This window comes from Idiotropiscis lumnitzeri, chromosome 19, assembly GCF_059441095.1.
Source record: "Idiotropiscis lumnitzeri isolate Australia: NSW breed Sydney's pygmy pipehorse chromosome 19, RoL_Ilum_1.0, whole genome shotgun sequence".
Classification (NCBI taxonomy): domain Eukaryota; kingdom Metazoa; phylum Chordata; class Actinopteri; order Syngnathiformes; family Syngnathidae; genus Idiotropiscis; species Idiotropiscis lumnitzeri.
This window is the reverse complement of record NC_142409.1, coordinates 5,233,419-5,251,831: the sequence shown is the minus strand read 5'-3', so window position 1 is coordinate 5,251,831 and position 18,413 is coordinate 5,233,419. Positions and strand designations below refer to the sequence as shown.

Sequence of the window (18,413 nt, the reverse complement as noted above, 5' to 3'; positions counted from 1 at the left end):
ACAAAAAAAACATTTTTGTATGTAAATACATAGAGTTAGGGTATGCATTTAACGCACTGCACGACATAGAAGACTTTCAAAGCTTACCTACACACAATTAACATCACGCGATGAACTTCAGTTGCAGTTTTTTTTCAAGACGAATACTTCCGGCGCTTTGCCTTGTATGAACGGAATTATTTCGAAAGGACCGCTTGCAGGCCTATTGCTCTTGCTTCAAATTGTCATATTTTGTGCTAACTTTTTTAAAATCCTAAGTCAGTACCACTCCAGGAAATGTCTGTGGCCAATGCTAATTAAGGGCACGTTTGTAAATTTTCCCGAAGTCCGTGCACTCCAGCGCAGCAAAGTGCGCTCCGCCCCCAGTCATTTCCGAACGCGGCCTATATGTTCTAAACCAATCACCAGCTGGTACTTGAAACGCTTCCACCTGTTCTACTTGTCGCGCTCGCGTACCATATCCGTTTTGGGTGCCTTGTACGCCCACCGGCACTCGGTTATAAGTGCATTCGGAATACCGGAACTGCAAATTTAAGCAACGTGCCGCGTTTCCGAACAAGAGGCAGAGCAAATCACCTCACCCCACGTTAACGCAACCAATATTCTAAACCTTTCCTTGAATTCTTTCCATCAAGACGGCCTGACGCATTTAACTAGTGCGCACTCGGAGGATATTTCCGAACGCGCCCTAAATAACGCCTAAAAGGTGTTGCCATGGCGACAGGACGCCAGTTGTGGGGACGTTGGTTTCTTGGTTTCTAGGTTTCTCTCTTATCTCTAAGTTGATAAAGACGCGGTTCAAAGTTTTGAAGGTGGTGTCTCGCGAAAATATTTACGCACCGTCAAAGTTATAGATCCATTGCGTCCTAGTAGGCGATACAGGTGCCAAAATGTTAGCATTACAATCAAAGAAGTCCCAACGAGCTAACAAACTCTTTCGAGCACCCGTTGGCAACTTTATAGAAAGGTAACATGGTCATATTTCTCAAAGAATTGTCTGTAATTGATTGAGACTTCTGAGTTGTTCTTCCAACGATAACAAATTCCCCTACTAATTTATTGTACATTTAGTTATGTCAACTTGTCAAAGTAAATGTTCTACTGATTGAATGCATCTCATGTGGAATTGTATTACCTCTGTGCAGTTCACTTCTTCATTTCATACAGTCATGGGGATATGATAACACTGCCAGTCATAAAAGAACAGCAGGAAGAACACCAAGTGGCATAAAAAACATTTTTTTCTTCTTCCTGGTTTTGATGTTCTGAAATCTCTTTTTGTAGACTGCCATACGAAATCCAGAATAAGATCCTGTCCTACCTGGATGCTGGCACACTACTCTGCGTTAGCCACGTCAGTAAGACCTTCTATCAACTTGCCAATGATGAGTAGGTATTATCACACACACTGCGCATTAGAAGGACACAATATTACAAATCCACTCTGAAAAGGATTTCAGGATTCAAATGCAATCGTAAAAGCCTAGCAACGAAAAAGCAGGGTCGGGGGAACCTTTGCAGAGATAATTAGAATTCAACTCTCCAGCTCCCTTCAGATCATAATTTTGATGTAGGCTATTTCCCGTATACGACATTGGCATCACTGCAAGTTTAGTGCCAATTTCAGATATTGAGCAGTTTGTTGGCGTTAGTGGAACGTTCAGAAGTGAAGACAAAGAACCATAATAGATCTAAATATATAGTATCTTCTTAACTCCACATCTTCAAAATAAGAATTGATTCAATTAATTATATTTTGTGTTGATGAGGTGGAGATGAGGCGATATGCTGCTGTGTTCATCATCAACTCGGTTTTAACGCGTTTCTCATAATGCCACGATACTATCACATTGCACCCTATATGGAACGCAAAGTGCTGCATGCGAATTGTCCATTGCCAATTTTGGAGGACCAGGAGACATTTTTTCTCCAAAATGAAATAAGCCAAATGTAACTATTCAGGACAATTCAGTAGCCATTGAAAAAGCATTATTCACTGTATCGGCAATGTTTGAAGTAACACTCATATTACCGCAAAAAGTCAAAAATCTTAAAAAAGAAATGTTTAATCCCTCCCTTAAATGTAATGACCAATGAGGAAGTGTTCATTTTTAGCATGCTGAACTTTGTCACAAGTGTAAAAATAAGTTAATCACTGGTAATACGAATATTTTACATCATGCCTGTTCACCACCCGTCAAATTCTTTAACAAAAATTCAGTGTTAAAAATCGTCATAATAAGTCAAGATTTCCAGAGGTGATTCAATATTCTATCCAGAGGAACTAAACTTCTGACATGCCCATTGACACATTTCCCTTTATTTCCAATCTAACCAATGCAGGGTATTATGGAGGAATATATACAAGCGGCTACTGAGCAAGAAGCCAATGAAAATGGTTGGAGAGATGCTGGAGATGAGCTCATTGGAGGCTCAGGATCAACCTTCGGGTTACTGGAAGCTGCGCTACCTTAAAGCTCTGGGCGCGTGGAATAGGAAGAAGTGGAAAACACACATTGGAGTCATCAGCCGTTACACCGGGTTGCCCAGTCGCACAGTTCAGATGCTTCGGTAAGACAGAGTACCGAGTACAGTATGCCAAAATCGGCACAAATCCAGTTCATAGTCTGGTTTATTCCAAGCGTCTTTACAAGTCGTTCAAGCTGTGAGTGTGAGGAGAGAAGTCCGAGGAAGAAGTTATTTGTAAAGAGAGAAGATGGCCGACTGTAAATCCAAAAGCAGTGGCGAAAAAAGATGAAAGATGTTTCGTTGTTAATATGACCATATTTTCCGGACTAAAGCTCACACCTTTTATAGCGGACACTTTTTCCCTTCCAATTATTTTTGGTGTGGCTGAATAACATTCAGTGTTAGCTTATTTTACACATTTTCAGCCTGTTCACAATTCTTTTATAAATGTTATAACTTGCAGTCCAAGAGGACATATTTTTGATCAAATATTTTGTAAAAACATTACCCTGTGACTTTTACTCCTTTTTATTTACCACATTATGCATTATTGGGCTGGGGCGATTTCTATTCCGGAGGGCGTTATAGTCCGTAAAATACGGTAGTTATCGTAACCAAAATATTTTTTTTAGATGTAGTTCATCATAACATAATTCAGCGACTACACCTGCTTTGACTCAAACCTTCAGCCGGTTTCTCCGCTCACTTTTGAACTTTTAAATTAATTGTGGAATTAGTGCCTTTTGTATTCTTTTCAGCACACATATTTCAATCTTTATACTTTCAGGTTATTTCTCCAGGTTGGAGCAAGAATTCTAGTCACAAAGCCCAATTTAATTAAACTACTGTTTCACAATTGAAATGATTGAATTTAAAAAAACGGAATAGATCGTCTACTATGCGTGTATAATATACAATGTTTCTTTTTTTTTCTGATTCAGATCCAATACAACTTTGTCCTTACACGTTGATTAGGGTTAAACTATTTGGGATTATCATTTGTAGAACCAGTAACAAATTTTAATCTCGTTACGTTGAAAGTGAATTATTTCCCTATTTAGTGCAGCGAGCGACTTAGGCTCGGTCTGGATGTGATGCCTGCTCAGATGTATTCCAGCCTCCTCCCTCACCGCCTCCCCCCAACTCTCTGCTGGATTCTTACAACCGCTGATTAGAGTCCGTAAGCCGCTCCATTTTGACTTCCATCGTCCATTCGTGGCGGTACAAAAGGGAAGTGGAAATAAGTATTTTCCTCGCCGAGGCTGTCTGAATTGTTGAAATAAATTACTTACCCTCGCCCCCTCCCGACCTCTCATCTAGAACACATACAGTACTTTCTCCCTCTTCTTTCCCCACCAAGTCAGACACTCCCCTGTGGGGGTTTGTCTGTTTGAGACACTCAGGAGCGTGCGGTTTACCTTGCTAATAAGCATTTCAGAAGACATCACACACACAGACAATGGCGGGCCAAATCCCCATAGTCATCCCAGTCCTCTCAGGCTGCTCCAGTTTTTGCTTTTGTTCCTCCCTCAGCGAGGCACAAGCTAAATCACAATAGGGACAAGTCCCGAGTCTCAGTTTAGACTGAATTAGACCAAGAAATCCATCAGAGCAGGTGGAGTTTGGCGTCGTTATTGTATTTTATTCCATTAGCAACTTCACTGAAATCCGTCGACTGCTGATAAAGCAAACCGAATAGCCATTAAGCTCTTAGTTTGGTGAGTATAAAATGTACTACCAAACAAATGACCACCTCTCAGTTAAATTAGACCTCTCCCTTTTCACTGCACTTTACATTAAGCTATTTGGGATGAAAAATTATTACAAAAATTACAAAGCTGCACTAAACAGGGGGAAAAAAATTATGAAGACTTTCAAAGATTTGTTTTTCTTTTTAAGAGACTGAAGTATAAGCCAAGAAAAAAATGATTAAACCCAATTTAAGTACTGAAGTTACGATGATCAATAAATATTCAATAATATTAAAAACATAAATGAAAAAATAAGTATTAATAGAAAAGATAGCGTACTTGGTCATTTTGCTTTTCTTTTTCATTCCATTAAATTTTTTTTTTTCAGAACGAAGACCATCTTTACAGAAGTGTATTGCTGCGACTCCAGGAAAAAAAAATCAAACTTATCATTTGAAACTTGATAATCATCATGTAATAGCGTGTATTTCAATAGTCATTCATATTTCCCGTTCATATTAATAACATTTCGTAAATGAGGGTCTTAAATTTCATCAATATGGTCTTACATTTTAAATTGGTCTTTGCCTCCCAGCATGCAGTCCAACTTTCCCGCAGTTTACGCTGCTGTTTTATTTGTGTTATTACAAGGAAGGGAGTGCCAGTTTATTTATACATAGTAAGACTTTTTTTTTGGACTCTATTTTTAATATTTTTTGTTTTCTACTCTTGCTATTTCTACAACCACTGCAATGACTGCCACTGCTACTTAAAAAGTGAGCAAGCCTGTGAGGTAGCGTGTGAATGTTTTTGTATGTGTGTGTAATAATCAGAAGGAAAAGAATCCGCCGTGCCTGTCTTGTCAAATCTTTCAAAGGGAGACTGAAAAAAAAAATTAAAATTAAACTGGACACGCCAGATAGCCACTTTTCAGATAAGGCTAATCTTATTCATCATGCATGTTCATGGCCTACTAGAAACATAACCTGGGAGCTGACAGTCATCGACAAATCCAAAAATGAAGCCACGTACGATCTCAACTGGGTCCAGTTCTTTGAGACCTCAGCGGTGCTGTGTTGGGATGGAATCCATTGGCCCGACCTCCATCAAATTTCCACCATTCAGCTCCACGGCATCAGCAGAGTCCCCCTCAGCTGCCCCGGACTCAAGGCGTAAGACGGTCAACACTCCAACCCGAGCCAACTGTCGCTTCAGCGCATCTCTTCTTCACTGTGAAATTATCTTTTTCTTGTTCTGACAGACCTGGCTGGAGGTCCCTCATGGATGTGGTGGACATGGAGAGTGTGAGCAAAAGCATGCGGGACTATGGCCAGGACCAACTAGTTGAACTGAAGCTATTAAGGCCTGACATCATCATGGGGCTGTGGAAGGTAATTATTATTTTATTACTGAGCCAATTTGTATTTATCGGTTGAATTGGTTCGGCTTGGTGGAAAACTGCGACTGCTCGGACAGCAACAAGTAGGATCAGCCCATCAGTCCTTCTAAAACACAAGCTTCTTGCTTTGAACTCAAATTGCATATTTTGAGAGAAAGGATCGGTTGGGAACTGTGGCCTCTTCCACCAAAATTTCCGCAAAATTCCACTTGGCCGTTATCAGCTTGTGCTTCTCACAAAGAACCAAGCAATGCGGAATATTACTGTACAGCAATAGCCTTTACCTTCACGCAGCCAAAACGCAATTTTGCAGTCAGATAAGCTCCAGCATGTGTGACTTTTCATATACTCACTCGCCTGACAGTGAAAATTGCTTTCAACGCAACAGGACCAGGAAGTGAATTTCTGGGTGTTAACGATATCACACCCCCTTTTCCGGCTTTCTGTTCTTTTTTTTTTTTTTCCTTTCACTTGTCTCGAACACTATGAAGCTGGGCAGTTGTGTGGGTGCTTTCTCACCCCCATTATACCATGTCAGTACCTTTTAGATAGAACAGCAACACAGGAAAAAGCTAAATTAAAACAGCTTTGGCAGGATGTGTTAAAGTTATAATCGGATCACTCCTGAAAGTTGGAAACTTTGCTCGTGTTGCACAGTTAGCAAAACAAGCGCATACATTTGACCTGACTCAACTCAGATTCATGTTTTTAGGCGGAATCTAAATGTAAGCGATATCCTTAAAGTTTTAGGTAGCTCAATTACGACTACAGTGGAACCTCGGTTCTCGACCATAATCCGTTCCAGAACCCTGTTCGAAAAGCGATTTGTTCGAACACCGAATTAAATGCAATAGTTGTACGCACTACTTTTCTTTTTTCGCTAGTAGCAGCTTTGTTGCTTGCGCTGACCTTCTTTGGAGGCATGATTAGGGGCTAAAACACTTCGCAGCACGTAGCACGTCCGCACGCGACAACAATTGGTCAATTGGCCGCTCAGCATCCCACCCTCGCATACGCACTCACGCGTCGTACCGGCGTTCGAACTCCGATTTTTGTTCGAACTACGAAGCAAGAATTTCTCGAATTTTTTGTTCGGACTCCGATTTGTTCGAACTGAGAGTCGTTCGAGAACCGAGGTTCCACTGTATTAGTGATTAGTGAAAAAGAAACAAAAGAACAATTTAATAATGCTGATTTGAGTCTTCTATTCACAGGACCGACGCAGCGTTGCCTTTGTCACCTTCACCATCCACTTCTATAAGTTGCTGGAGAGGAGTACACTGGGATCATCTTTTAGGTTGGGCTACACCTCTCCTGCACATGTTCAAACATTCAAAAGTGTGTCACCAGCAAACGCAAGTGACAGCATTTATTCCCGAGGTGATCTGCTTGGTGATGCGTCACTGGCACTTCCACTGCCACTATGGATGGTTGTTATCTTGTCAACATTCTGGCGTTTTCCCCTCTCTGACAAGTGAGGAATTAATGTATAAATAATAATAATAATTTAAAAAAAGACAAAATAGAATTGATTGAAAGTTGGTAATCCCGTTAAAAAGGGAGGTACCATGTTTAAAAAAAATCATTCTTTTCCGACGGCATATTATAACTCCTCATAAATGTGCGCGTAGCTCCCTCTAGTGGCTATATTGGAGAACATGTTTAATCTATCATGTGATTTTCATTTCAATAGTCCCTATGTGGAGCCTGTGGTAAAAGCCCCATTTGATGACATCGACCCTGATTATGGTCTCCATGGATACCAGCTACACATAGTCCTCCACAGCACTGAATGTGAGATCGAGTCTGGAAGTTTCTCTAAATTATTCTGCCGAAAAGGTGATCTTTTTACAAATTCTATTATATGCATAGTATAACTTTAGCTGTTAAACTTTTATGTAGTGATAATATAATACTCATTTTTGTGATTAGTATAATAAATTAAAGTGTTTTTTTATCTCAAGTTAGTATTTATAGTCAGTATGTTAAATTTATATTTTCTTTTTCACTGCTGATTTGTGAAATATTACAAGACCAAATAAAAAAAATCTGTTGGTTGTGAACATCCTCTAAAATGATGTCTTTCAGATCAGATCTGTGACGGCCATATCCAACTTACAGCCATTAATGACTCCTGCTTTTCAGAGCACATACCTTTGTCAGAAAATGTCACTCTGCCCTGGAGGTGTGCGGCCCTGCGAGGCGAAATAAAGGTACCACTTACCCTGTTATAAGACTTTTTCACTGTGTGGATTTGATCTCTCACTAATTGGTAGAAATATCAAAGATGATCAAACTTTCAAATGGGATAACCGTAGTTCCGGATATAGAGATGGAGGACATTTATTTACTTCATTGCATTTTAAGGGAGAGACCTCAGATGATATAAATACCCATTTGGGAATTATGTTAAAATTGTTACCTGTGTTTTTCAGTGTTCAATGCTGAAATCAAACTAACACTTCAAACCAGGTTTTCAGTGTATTCAACTGAAAAGTATTCAGGGGCCATTCAAGGTTTTAAGCCCAGCAAGGAGCAGTATCATCTGCAAATTTTACATACTTGATATTTCTAGAAACATTGCATATATCATTATATATAATGTGAACAACTTAGAGCCTATTACAGACCCTTGAGGCACCTCATAAGTCACCTTTAATAGGTTGGATTCTATATTATTTACCTGAACATATCGAGATCCATTATTCAAGTAAGGGCATCCATTTATTGGATGTGCCAACTCTATTGTACAATATGGCTCAAATTCTTTTAGGTAGTATGCCTATTGTATCATCTAGGGCAGGAGTGGGCAAACTTTTTGATTGGCGGGCCACAATGGGTTCTAAAATTTGACAGAGGGGCCGGTCCAGGAGTAGATGGATAGAGATCTTATTTTAAATGAAAGTGAACAAAAGCCTTACTACAATATATATGTCTTTGAAAAACCACAGTATTTTGAAAATAAAACGTTAACAAGGTTTATTCATTTAATTTATTTTCCAAGTTGAGCGGGCCGGATTAAAATGTTTAACGGCTTGCTTAGTTATGCATTTCAGAAATGGGCAATAAAAAAACTTGCTTACTTCATTTGCGCTCAATCACATTTTCTTCTGTCTTGTCTTCATCAGAATCGCTGTATCATGACTTTCACTCTTCTTGATGAGTTCAACAAACCCTTTTGGTGTGTCAGCTCACCAGTTGCCATGAAGCCCCTGGATATTCCATTTTCACTTTTCTATACCACAAAATACTTCCTCATCCACTATCAGGACTCCGAGGGTCAGGTTTTGATGAAATTTGTGCAGGTGGAGCAACAGAAGCAGTTTCTCCTCGTCAGCTTGGTCGTTTATGTGACAACCTGCAAAGTCAACAAGTACTTCAGGAAAGAATACTGAACATTTACTGCTTGACATCAGTCGGATTGACCTTTCTTTATGAAATCACAGATGTCCACATACTGAGCAGTCCAATAGAATTTAATGGTGGAGTGAGCAGACGCACAGAGCGGTTTTCTACATAATGGGATACTTTCCCTTCCCGTTTCATGCTCACATTGGGGGGAAAAAAATGCTGATTCTCCAATGTTGGCTCCAAAATACTTGATGGAAATGAGCCAAAAATACTTGCTTCACCGTATCTGAACTTCATCTAGTCAGCTTTTAATTCACTATGGTGCTCATGAGGGAAGGTTTTTGGGTTTGATTAGTGATCAGCGAGTTTGGGAAAAAAATTAGATTGTGACATGACTGTCTATGAGGAATATCAAGTCCCAAACGTTTAGTTTTCATTTCTCATATGTGTTCCATTAATTAATGCGTAATAACATTTGTAGCATTAAATCGAATTGTGTATTGCGTGCACACTTAAGTGATCAACATTTGAGGCAACTGAGGAATAAAATGGAATGACCTTCAAGTCTGCAACCAGCAGCGGTGTTGTTGATTCTATCTCAACTCTTTGTTCTCAAAGAAACTCAAAGTCAAGATTGCATAATTGGAAGTGGCGCTACTTGCATGCAAACCTCCGCGAGGTTTAAGATGTGGAAGTAGAAGTTAAGAACATACAGAAAGCCTTCCTGTCCATTTTTGAGTACACTCTGGACTGGTTGCAATTCCCCTTTCAATTAAAAATGTCGAACAATATTTTTCAATCACAATTGGACATAAAAGCCCGACTTTGGTACTGTAAATGTAAAAAAAAAATCAAAATAAATTAAATTAAATGTACATTAATCTGAATTGAATGCAGCATTTTTTTATCATTTGCCTCAAAAGATTTCAAGGTATTATGCAAATCAAACCTTTCTTGTTTTCTTTAAATAAAATGTGCTTTGCTGTGGTTTCAAGAAGTGAAATAAATGTTCATATTGACTAAAACTGATGCGAAAACGAGCAGAACGGTGAGATATTAACATGTCGACATCAAGTAACGAGAAAAGGGTTTCTATGAGTTCCTGATTCAAATAATCAGGAATTGTGTTGTATAATACTAACCATGACATTTAAAATTCAATTTTAAGAGGGACACAAAAGCATTGCTCATACAGTATCCCCACCATTGATCACTCAATCATCCGCACCTCTTTTAACACCCCCTCTATCTGACCCACTTCTATCGTGTAATCATCTCACCATCACGAGGCCATCTTTTATACAACACCCATTAGTGATGTCATTTTTTAAATATCCACCCACCCATAAGTGGCTAAAGCAAATGAAAATATGTACAGGATTTCTGGCATCGAGCCATTTTAAAATTTCGTCGGAAACCCGCCAAATGACTTGAAAGTTGCTGAGTCATCGTGTTTTCATGATGATGAATCATGGTCACGTGGTGTGTGCTTCACAATTACTCATTTCTGTCAGTTAAGTGAGATGAATCGTCAATTATTTTCCATCACACACAAGAAATAATTTTTCCTACGCTTGTGAAAGCAGCAGCAGAGAAAAGCAAATAACTCGAAATAATGATAAATAGTAATTGCTAAAAGTCGTTTCGTGATTTGTCACTCTGTCAACATACACTTATTGAGCTGGACATTGAGATAAGAAGCTTGATTGTCCATCACTGACATAGAATAACGTGCATATCAAGTTAGTTGGAACAGTATGGAAAATGGATGGCTGGATTTTACTTTTTTTTTCCAATAATTTTAATTGAACTCATTATTTGCACAGTAGGAAGAAGATGAAAGTGACCACAAGAGGGCAGTAAAGCTCCTTGTGGTTGTGGCTGTCACTTTAGGTTTGTGCAAAAAGCAATAGCACATTTGGGATGGACGAACGGATAGATAGAATGCTCATGCGTTGCTATTTTATTTTGGTTTTACAATGTCAGCTTTTTAAAAACATCCAAGGACAAAATATGTCAGCTTCCCAGACTGTTATGACGAGATTATATCTTCATATTTATTTCTACTTTAAAGACTATTTTCAGCAAGAACCCTAAATATCAAACAATAATTTTATCTCAAGCTTAATTTTGAGTGATTGCCCAAGCTCGTGTTCAGATATCCAACCAAAATGAACCGGCTATGTTATCCGTATGCTTGCAGGTTTTATGGTTCCAATGTCTGCAAAGATGTTATCATGGGGCGTTCGGTTTATCCACGTGGGTAGACCTTCATAGAAAGACAAATGACTTTTTGCGATTGGCGTATATTCTCATGCATGTCCACCTCTGCTGACGTTATATCAACCTTGTGAATTGGAACACGCGCCGCGTCTCATCTGATAATTTTAGCTAACACTTAGAGGACAGCATTCATCAATGTCATGGGGCTTTTTGCCAGTTGTGCTTTTCTTTCCACGCATGTCCTATACCCGTATACCCGTTCCTGTGAATCCAGCAGCACCCCGTGTGGCCTTTGCCACCTCAGCAGTGCACAATATGCTCTGTCAAGGTTCTTCAGTCATTGCAAAGATGCAGCCGTTAAAACACAACAAACAATTTGCAGCATTTCAGAGAACACGGGTGCTCGATTGCATGCAATTTTCACAACATAAAATCATTTATGTCTTTCTTGTTATGTGGCATGAGGCAGCTACCCTGAAAATGATTTGGGACACGATGCATTGGTGTACAATCCAGTTCTTATAGGACAAGCTTATGTTTCCTCATAAGGAATGCCTCATTGAACTGAGTAAGTATTGTAGAAATTGTTGCAGGGTAAGCTCAATTGCGGGCAAAAAAAAATCATATCTGATGTTGTAGCTAACTGTGGTTTGCGCTTGGGCTGCACATAAGAACACAATTTTAATTTGTGTACATTTGAGTTACTTTTGTACTTTCAAGTACCATATTTTCCGGACTATAAGCCACTACTTTTTTCCTAGATTTTGAACCACGCGGCTAATACAACGGTGCAGTTTTTCTATGGATTTTTCTTTCACCGGTAGGGGCGCTCTATAGTTAAGAAAAAAAATTCTCTTGGGTCTGTTCTGTTTTAATTAGCAAAGTAGTTGCTGTGTTAAAAGGCACTGTTTATGGACCTTTATGTGCATTCACAGTACAAAATCCTTCTGCACATGCAGTAAACAACAAATTTTTTCAACATGAAAAACTGCGAGTTATTGTTTGGTGCGGTTTGTATATAATTGATTTATTTTTGAAAAAAAAGAGTTGCTGCGGCTTATATGCAGTTGCACCTTATAGTCCGGAAAATATGGTAACTTATTGGATATTGCTGTGTTTACATTTATTAAACGCCTAAATACATCCTTACAATACAAAAACAGGTTAGGAAAGTGACATTTTGCAAGGACAACACAAAAGGAAACAGTTACGATTATATGATACAAATGTTAGTTACGCATTGTGGGCCTGGACTGATGTTTTGGTTCCCTTATTAATGACCTGTGCACCTGGGATGCAATTTCCTTTTTGCTTTCTTGTACTTAAAAAAAAAAAAAACATTGATTGTGTTACACACCATTTTTATTGTGGTTTCCAACAAGTCTCATTTTAAAATATATTTGCCAACATTTTCTTCCAAACACGTGGTCCGAAAAAACTACGGTTGACCTTAATAAATCCAAAAAGTATGTTAGGCACGAACACAACACTGCTCATTACCATGGTCCAACAATTTTCAAAATAATTTATGTTTGTCTGGCATTTGAACAGAGGTGTGTTGACTTTTTAGAACGTCTCTAAATCTGGACGCCCTCCTTGAAATTATAATCAGTCACTAAAAGTCCTGAATGTCCTTCACATATTCGAGACAACTCATCCTTTGAACTGCAAATCACGTTTGTCCCTATGAAACCAGGGTTACAAAGTTTTTGTTGTTTTTCCAACGCCACTTATCAACTCTCAGTGTGTGTCCTTTATGGTGTAAGCCTTCCCTGCGTACGGCGCAACAAAATGTCAACCTGGTTCTGTTTACGCACGGGTCGTTTGAAACTAATTTCAGATATGTCAGAGGAAATGATGCTGCACGCCTCTTGTGACAGTTTGAGCAGCGCAACCTCATCTCAAAATCACCTTCGGTTACTGAGGAGTGACTATCGCTTATATTTGAAATGCTATTTCACAACCGTCTAACCAAACATGCATTATTATTATTATTATTGCCGTTAGTGGGCTCCCCTAACCCTCCCCTATAAAAGCATTTGGCCAGTCAAGCCAGTTGCTTTAATTTTTCCCCATCAGTCGAATCATCAAATTTTAAAATCGTAACATCCATAAATCGTATCACACCCCTTGTATCGAGATGCTGTATGTATTAAATCGTCTTTTATGAGAGATATACACCAGATATAAATCAGTTTGATCTTGCTGATGATTTGTTGCAGCTTTGATTTAATTAATATTGCTAGAGAGATTTTACACGTTGCATTTTAATATCACAAAACGATATATCGACTCGAATCGTAATCCCCTCCTTCCTATTCCTTGAATAGTTTTGTAGACCATGTCTCAAGAATCGTATCTAATCGTCTTATGTGGAGCTATGGAGGTTTATTATGTCCAGAGAGTGACATCACTAATGTGTTGTTGTTGAATTCTACCCCTTACATTCTTCTCTCCTCCAAGGTCTATTGCCGTTTCAAGATCATTCAGATCAACTTTGTAAAATGTAATTGGAGCCTGACATCACCTCCAAATCCCAGGTGGAGGGTACGCTATCTCCACAAAACTATTCCGCGGACATAGAAGAATAAGGTTGGAAGACGAGCACACGTGTAAAATATAAAAGGCTGTGGTAATATATGCAGGCCCTCTGCTCTGTTGCATTAAAATCTGTTCCTCTGTGCCCATTATAATGTGTCGAGTGAAAGCTTTCACTTGCAGTGTTCCCGCAGAGCATATATCACGGAGGAGCTGTGGTCTGATGACAGAAAGCGTCCCGTCCTGCCACCACCTCGCCCCCCCCCCCCCATAGGGGCTCATTCAGAGTAGTCCTGAATAATTACCTTAAAGTGATTAAAGAAATCAATGAATTGCAGTCACTCCTGAAGGCACCGAGCTAAACCTTGGATTGGCACACTTGTCCAGCTCTCTTGAATGTCGATTCGAGAAATGCTCAATGTTTCTATTGTTTTTAAATTTACTTTTCAATCAATTTAAATCTTCCAAAGATTATTGAATTGGACCAATTGTCAGCTGAATGTCATCAAACTCTTGTTTGGTGATTTGCAGAGCTGGGCGGTCCGTCCCGGAGCCCGGCCAGACACCCATTTTGGGGGCTGACCAATTTTAAAAAAGGGTTTGATTAACAAAGGCCAGAGGTGGATTTTAGTCCGGCCCACGAATCAGCCCTCGTGCGTGTGATGGCCCTCGACCTACCCAAAAGCGCCACTACCAACTGTTTTTTTATGAAGAGACGTGAGACAGCAGTGTCCCTGTATTTCTTTATTCTGACATTACGTAATCCGTGCCTCCCGCCTGCTACTGGGGCATACCATTACAGGAGGGGTTATGGGACGCAATACCACAGACAGAGAGAACAACGGGGAAGTCAACCCAGTTTGGTTTGACGAAACAGTTACCATAATAAACCCATAATAAGGTAAGCGGATTTGAATAGAATAATTAGCAAGCTAATGATTATTGGGATTTTAGTACCCCCCCTCCCGGCATGGTATGCCCCAGTAACAGGTGGGAGACGTGGGTTAAGCGATGTCAGAATAAGGAAATATCGGCACGCTTCATTGCACGCTCCTGTCTCATGTTTTTTCTTACACAAACAATGATATTTGGCCGGAACAGGGTCCAACAATTTTTATGGATAAGGCTGGAGGGTCAATGGCCTGCTTGGTACCGAGAAAGCATGCAGGAGGGCTCGGGATTGAACATCAAAAAAACGGTCAAGTTCCCAGCTCTGGTGATTTGAGGATGTCTACGTCTTTGTTTTGTATCTGGTCATAAAATGTTTGAAGTAGCTGAAATCGATTCTGCAGTTTGGACTAGAAAGTGCTCATTGTATCAAATTTCAGATGCATTTTTTTAAAATTGATGATTGGTCCATGTCAGTCAGGATGTTCGTGGAGGTTGAGGAAGAAGAGGACCCAAAGGCAGGGAAGCGAGGCAGGAGGAATAAACTAAAATACCAAAAGCACAAAGCAACAAGGAGCAAGAAACACAAAGACTTAACTTGAAAATGCGAGACAGGCAGCACAACTGACGTGGACATGAACATGACAGGGACAATGCACCGACAAGAACTGCGAGGAAACGAGCAACTAAATATCAACAAATTAACGAGACAACAAGGAGCACCTGGACAAGACACAAAGGGTTGCAAGGACCTGATTGGTTAACACTGGTGCTTAGGTAGACGTACACAGGTGGACACAACAAACATGACAAAGAAAAAACATGAAACTAAATACGAAACCAAAAAAAAAACAAGAACAAGAACCACGTTTAGTTTAAACTGCTCGTTGCTAATCAACGATTGGTTCTTGGTACAGAGATAAGAGGAAATGGCGCAGCAGGCAGAGGTTTTACATGAAATGATTAACAGCAGCGAGAACATGTCTCATGGGATTTGTTTGTAAGTTTGATCTTATAAGTCTTAACAAGGGAAGGCAGCCAGTGTGGATCATTGGATCTCATCAAAGATTTACACTGCATTGCAACACAAAAATGGAGACGCCCTCGAAAACATAACAGAACCTGAGTTGAAGGTATTATTATGAAAATGAAGTTCGTGCACAAAGTTACATGCGCTGCGACGTAAAGGAGAGGCGGTGCAGCCTCCCCAATTTGTTTCTGGCAGCACGTCAAGCAGCTGTTCAAGTGTTCCTCCAGCTTTAGAGAGCGTCCTACAGTTGAACCTTTAGTTAATCTCCCGCGGGAAGTAAAGTGAAAAAAAAACCCAAAATCCTACGTGGCTAAATAAACGTCTTTTAAAGTGTTCACTGACAAGAAAGTTATTTAGCCGAAGTACAATCTCATTGAGTTAATATCATTGCTTTGTATTTATTTCACCTTCGGGTTTATACAAATTATGAACTTTTGGAAGAGTCACCTTTTTAAGAGAGAGGTGGCATGTGCTGCTTAGGGGTGTTGATGGCCATTCATCCAGATATCAATGATGTCATGTCTATACCAAAGGTGTTTTACGCGGTTGTCAAATCCATTTTTCCGGGTTGGCTTTGTGCTCGTGTGGGTTTTCTGCGGGTTTGTCCTCCCACATTTTGTTGCGATTGGTCCCAAAAATCAGCTTGATAGTGTTTTGTAAGTCAGGGGTGGGCAAATGTTTTGATTGGCAGGCCACAATGGGATCTAAAATTTGACAAAGCGGCCGGGCCAGGAGCACATGGATGGAGGGTTTAGGTAACCTCACCTCATCTGAGAAATAAAATACATTTAATTTTAAATGAAAGTGAACAAAAGCATTACAACAATATATTTGTCTTTGACACACCACAGTATTTAGAAAATTAAACATTAACAACATTTATTCATTTAATTTTTTTCAAGTTTAGCGGACCGGATTGAATTGTTTAACGGGCCACATGTGGCCCCCGTGCCGTAGTTTGCCCACGCCTGGTGTAAATGGAGGTGCGCTTAATAATGTGGCCAGACTGTCTAATGTTAGGATGGCATTTAATTTTTTTTTTTGGGGGGGGGGGTCCTTTATGCCGTGTGTAGGACAATGATTCCTCAAGTGTGGTACAGTACTGAACTATTATTAAAATTTTGTGTGTAATATATTTTCATCCAGTCATTAAATAAATTTTTTTATGTATATTTAAAGGCTGCCTTAAATGTTTAAACTGTCTATTTTTTTATGAACACTTATGCCTCCTATTTTACTGCTGGTCATGAGAGCGGTACCAAGAGTCAAGCGTTTTCAGGTGGTCCTAAAAACTTTGTGCATGTTTGGCTTTCCACACACATTGAACATTATTTTAGATAAATAAACCATCATGAAATCTATTACAACGTTGAGAGTGCAATACTCGGGTGGCTTGTGTAAAACATTTCCATGTTTTGCCGATTGCGGTCGGCTGGTAAAAGGTGCGAAAATGACTGTCAGTAAATCCCCGAGGCGTTACAACGTGCAGATGTGCAAAAGAGTTGTGCTATCTCAGGAGGAGGAGATTTGACAGATGTTTAATGCAGCAGTCCTGATGTCAGGATCCAGATAACAAAACACACAAACATTCAGACCAATCTGCCAGTTATGTTGTGGAAAATGTTGCTTGACGGACTCGCGGATAACCTTGAACACCTGAGGGGGCTGCGTGGCTGCTCGAAGTCTGACGGGGAAAAACTGCTCTCTGAAATATTATCTGTATTTCTCCAGCAGCCATCCTCTTCGCCTGGTTTTACAATGAATGATATTGATCGCTGGATCTTTATTTAATAATGTTACCTTGCTGCCTTGACATTGTTAATAAAGACGGCCGGTTGACACGCCTTGCAACACTGATAAGCAATTACAAGAAAATCATTCCGTGATTTTTTTTTATCTTTCTTGGCTAATTGTCTTGTTTGCATGCATCTCGCAACTTTTCCTTTGGCAATATCTTTGATATTTGATCTAGTGAATTCTTATCACCAATTCATGAAGATTTAATTTAATTTTCATGGGGATAAGAAGTTTACAGGAGGAGTCCAATGTTTCCATGGAGAAGAATTTGAGGCGGAGGCTGGAGATTAAGTTAACACAATCCACGATTGGATAATCAGCAAGGTCTGCAGAAGGTGTATCCCGATTCTGATGATTTGAATCAGGTCCTTTGCGGCAGGGAGGGATGGAAAACAGCAGACCTCGCGGTACAGCATTGAAGACCCCTGATATATATTGGAATATAATCTGTATCGAGTTTAGCCTCATGTTGAAAGTTTAGCAATGCCGTCATAGTGCACTTCGCAAGTCTCTCGTTGAAATTTGTTTTAATGGATGCCAACTATCTGACGAGATGCTCATCTCCTCCTCCTGCAGGGTGACGGAGAATTAATCCTCTCTGATTCCAGGCTGACAAGAGGCATCCCAGCGTGAAATGACAGACGCAGCGCCACGCCAATGAAGCGTCAAGTGAAGATATGATAAACAGGATGATGAAGAAAAACTTGCTGATGAGAGCCCAATGATAACATTTGCGCTGCACTTCCAGGATGAAGAAATAGGAGGACGAGTGAACTGATTAGTGAGATTTACCTGGGAGTCTAGTGATAAGAAAGTCAATATTTACTTTAGTAGGGCACTAATAGATACAATACTTAAATTAATATTTTTACCCTCATGAGGTGATCCTCTATACTGATGCATTATTATTATTATTATTATCATCATTAATAATAATAATAATAATATTTTATTATTATTATTATTATTTGATGACGAGTCAGAGATATATTAATTTAACCCTACTGTATGTTTATTATTCTCGTTG

The 18,413-nt window shown here is 39.6% G+C and overlaps 1 protein-coding gene across 2 annotated transcripts; it reads left to right on the top strand.

Annotated features, from left to right (window-relative positions):
* Window positions 1-444: 444 nt before the first annotated feature.
* Window positions 445-18,175, top strand: fbxo15 (F-box protein 15). Of its 2 annotated transcripts, none has more exons than XM_088282806.1 (9): window positions 445-967; window positions 1,285-1,389; window positions 2,344-2,571; window positions 5,138-5,332; window positions 5,422-5,551; window positions 6,774-6,856; window positions 7,253-7,398; window positions 7,648-7,772; window positions 17,963-18,175. In XM_088282806.1, exons 1-9 carry the CDS (start codon window positions 891-893, stop codon window positions 18,017-18,019), a joined length of 1,146 nt encoding a protein of 381 aa, XP_088138932.1. In that variant the 5' UTR covers window positions 445-890; the 3' UTR covers window positions 18,020-18,175. The 2 variants fall into 2 exon arrangements, with proteins under 2 accessions (XP_088138932.1, XP_088138930.1); XM_088282804.1 differs by lacking the exon at window positions 17,963-18,175 and adding an exon at window positions 8,688-9,454.
* The last annotated feature ends 238 nt before the right edge of the window (window positions 18,176-18,413 follow it).

What these genes read in the sequence shown, in the direction of transcription:
- fbxo15 (XM_088282804.1), top strand. Translation starts at nt 891, where the DNA reads ATGTTAGCATTACAATCAAAGAAGTCCCAACGAGCTAACAAACTCTTT. An exon ending in TCATCATGGGGCTGTGGAAG is followed by an intron (nt 5,552 to 6,773) that starts GTAATTATTATT and finishes TTCTATTCACAG; the next exon opens with GACCGACGCAGCGTTGCCTT. An exon ending in TAAATTATTCTGCCGAAAAG is followed by an intron (nt 7,399 to 7,647) that starts GTGATCTTTTTA and finishes GATGTCTTTCAG; the next exon opens with ATCAGATCTGTGACGGCCAT.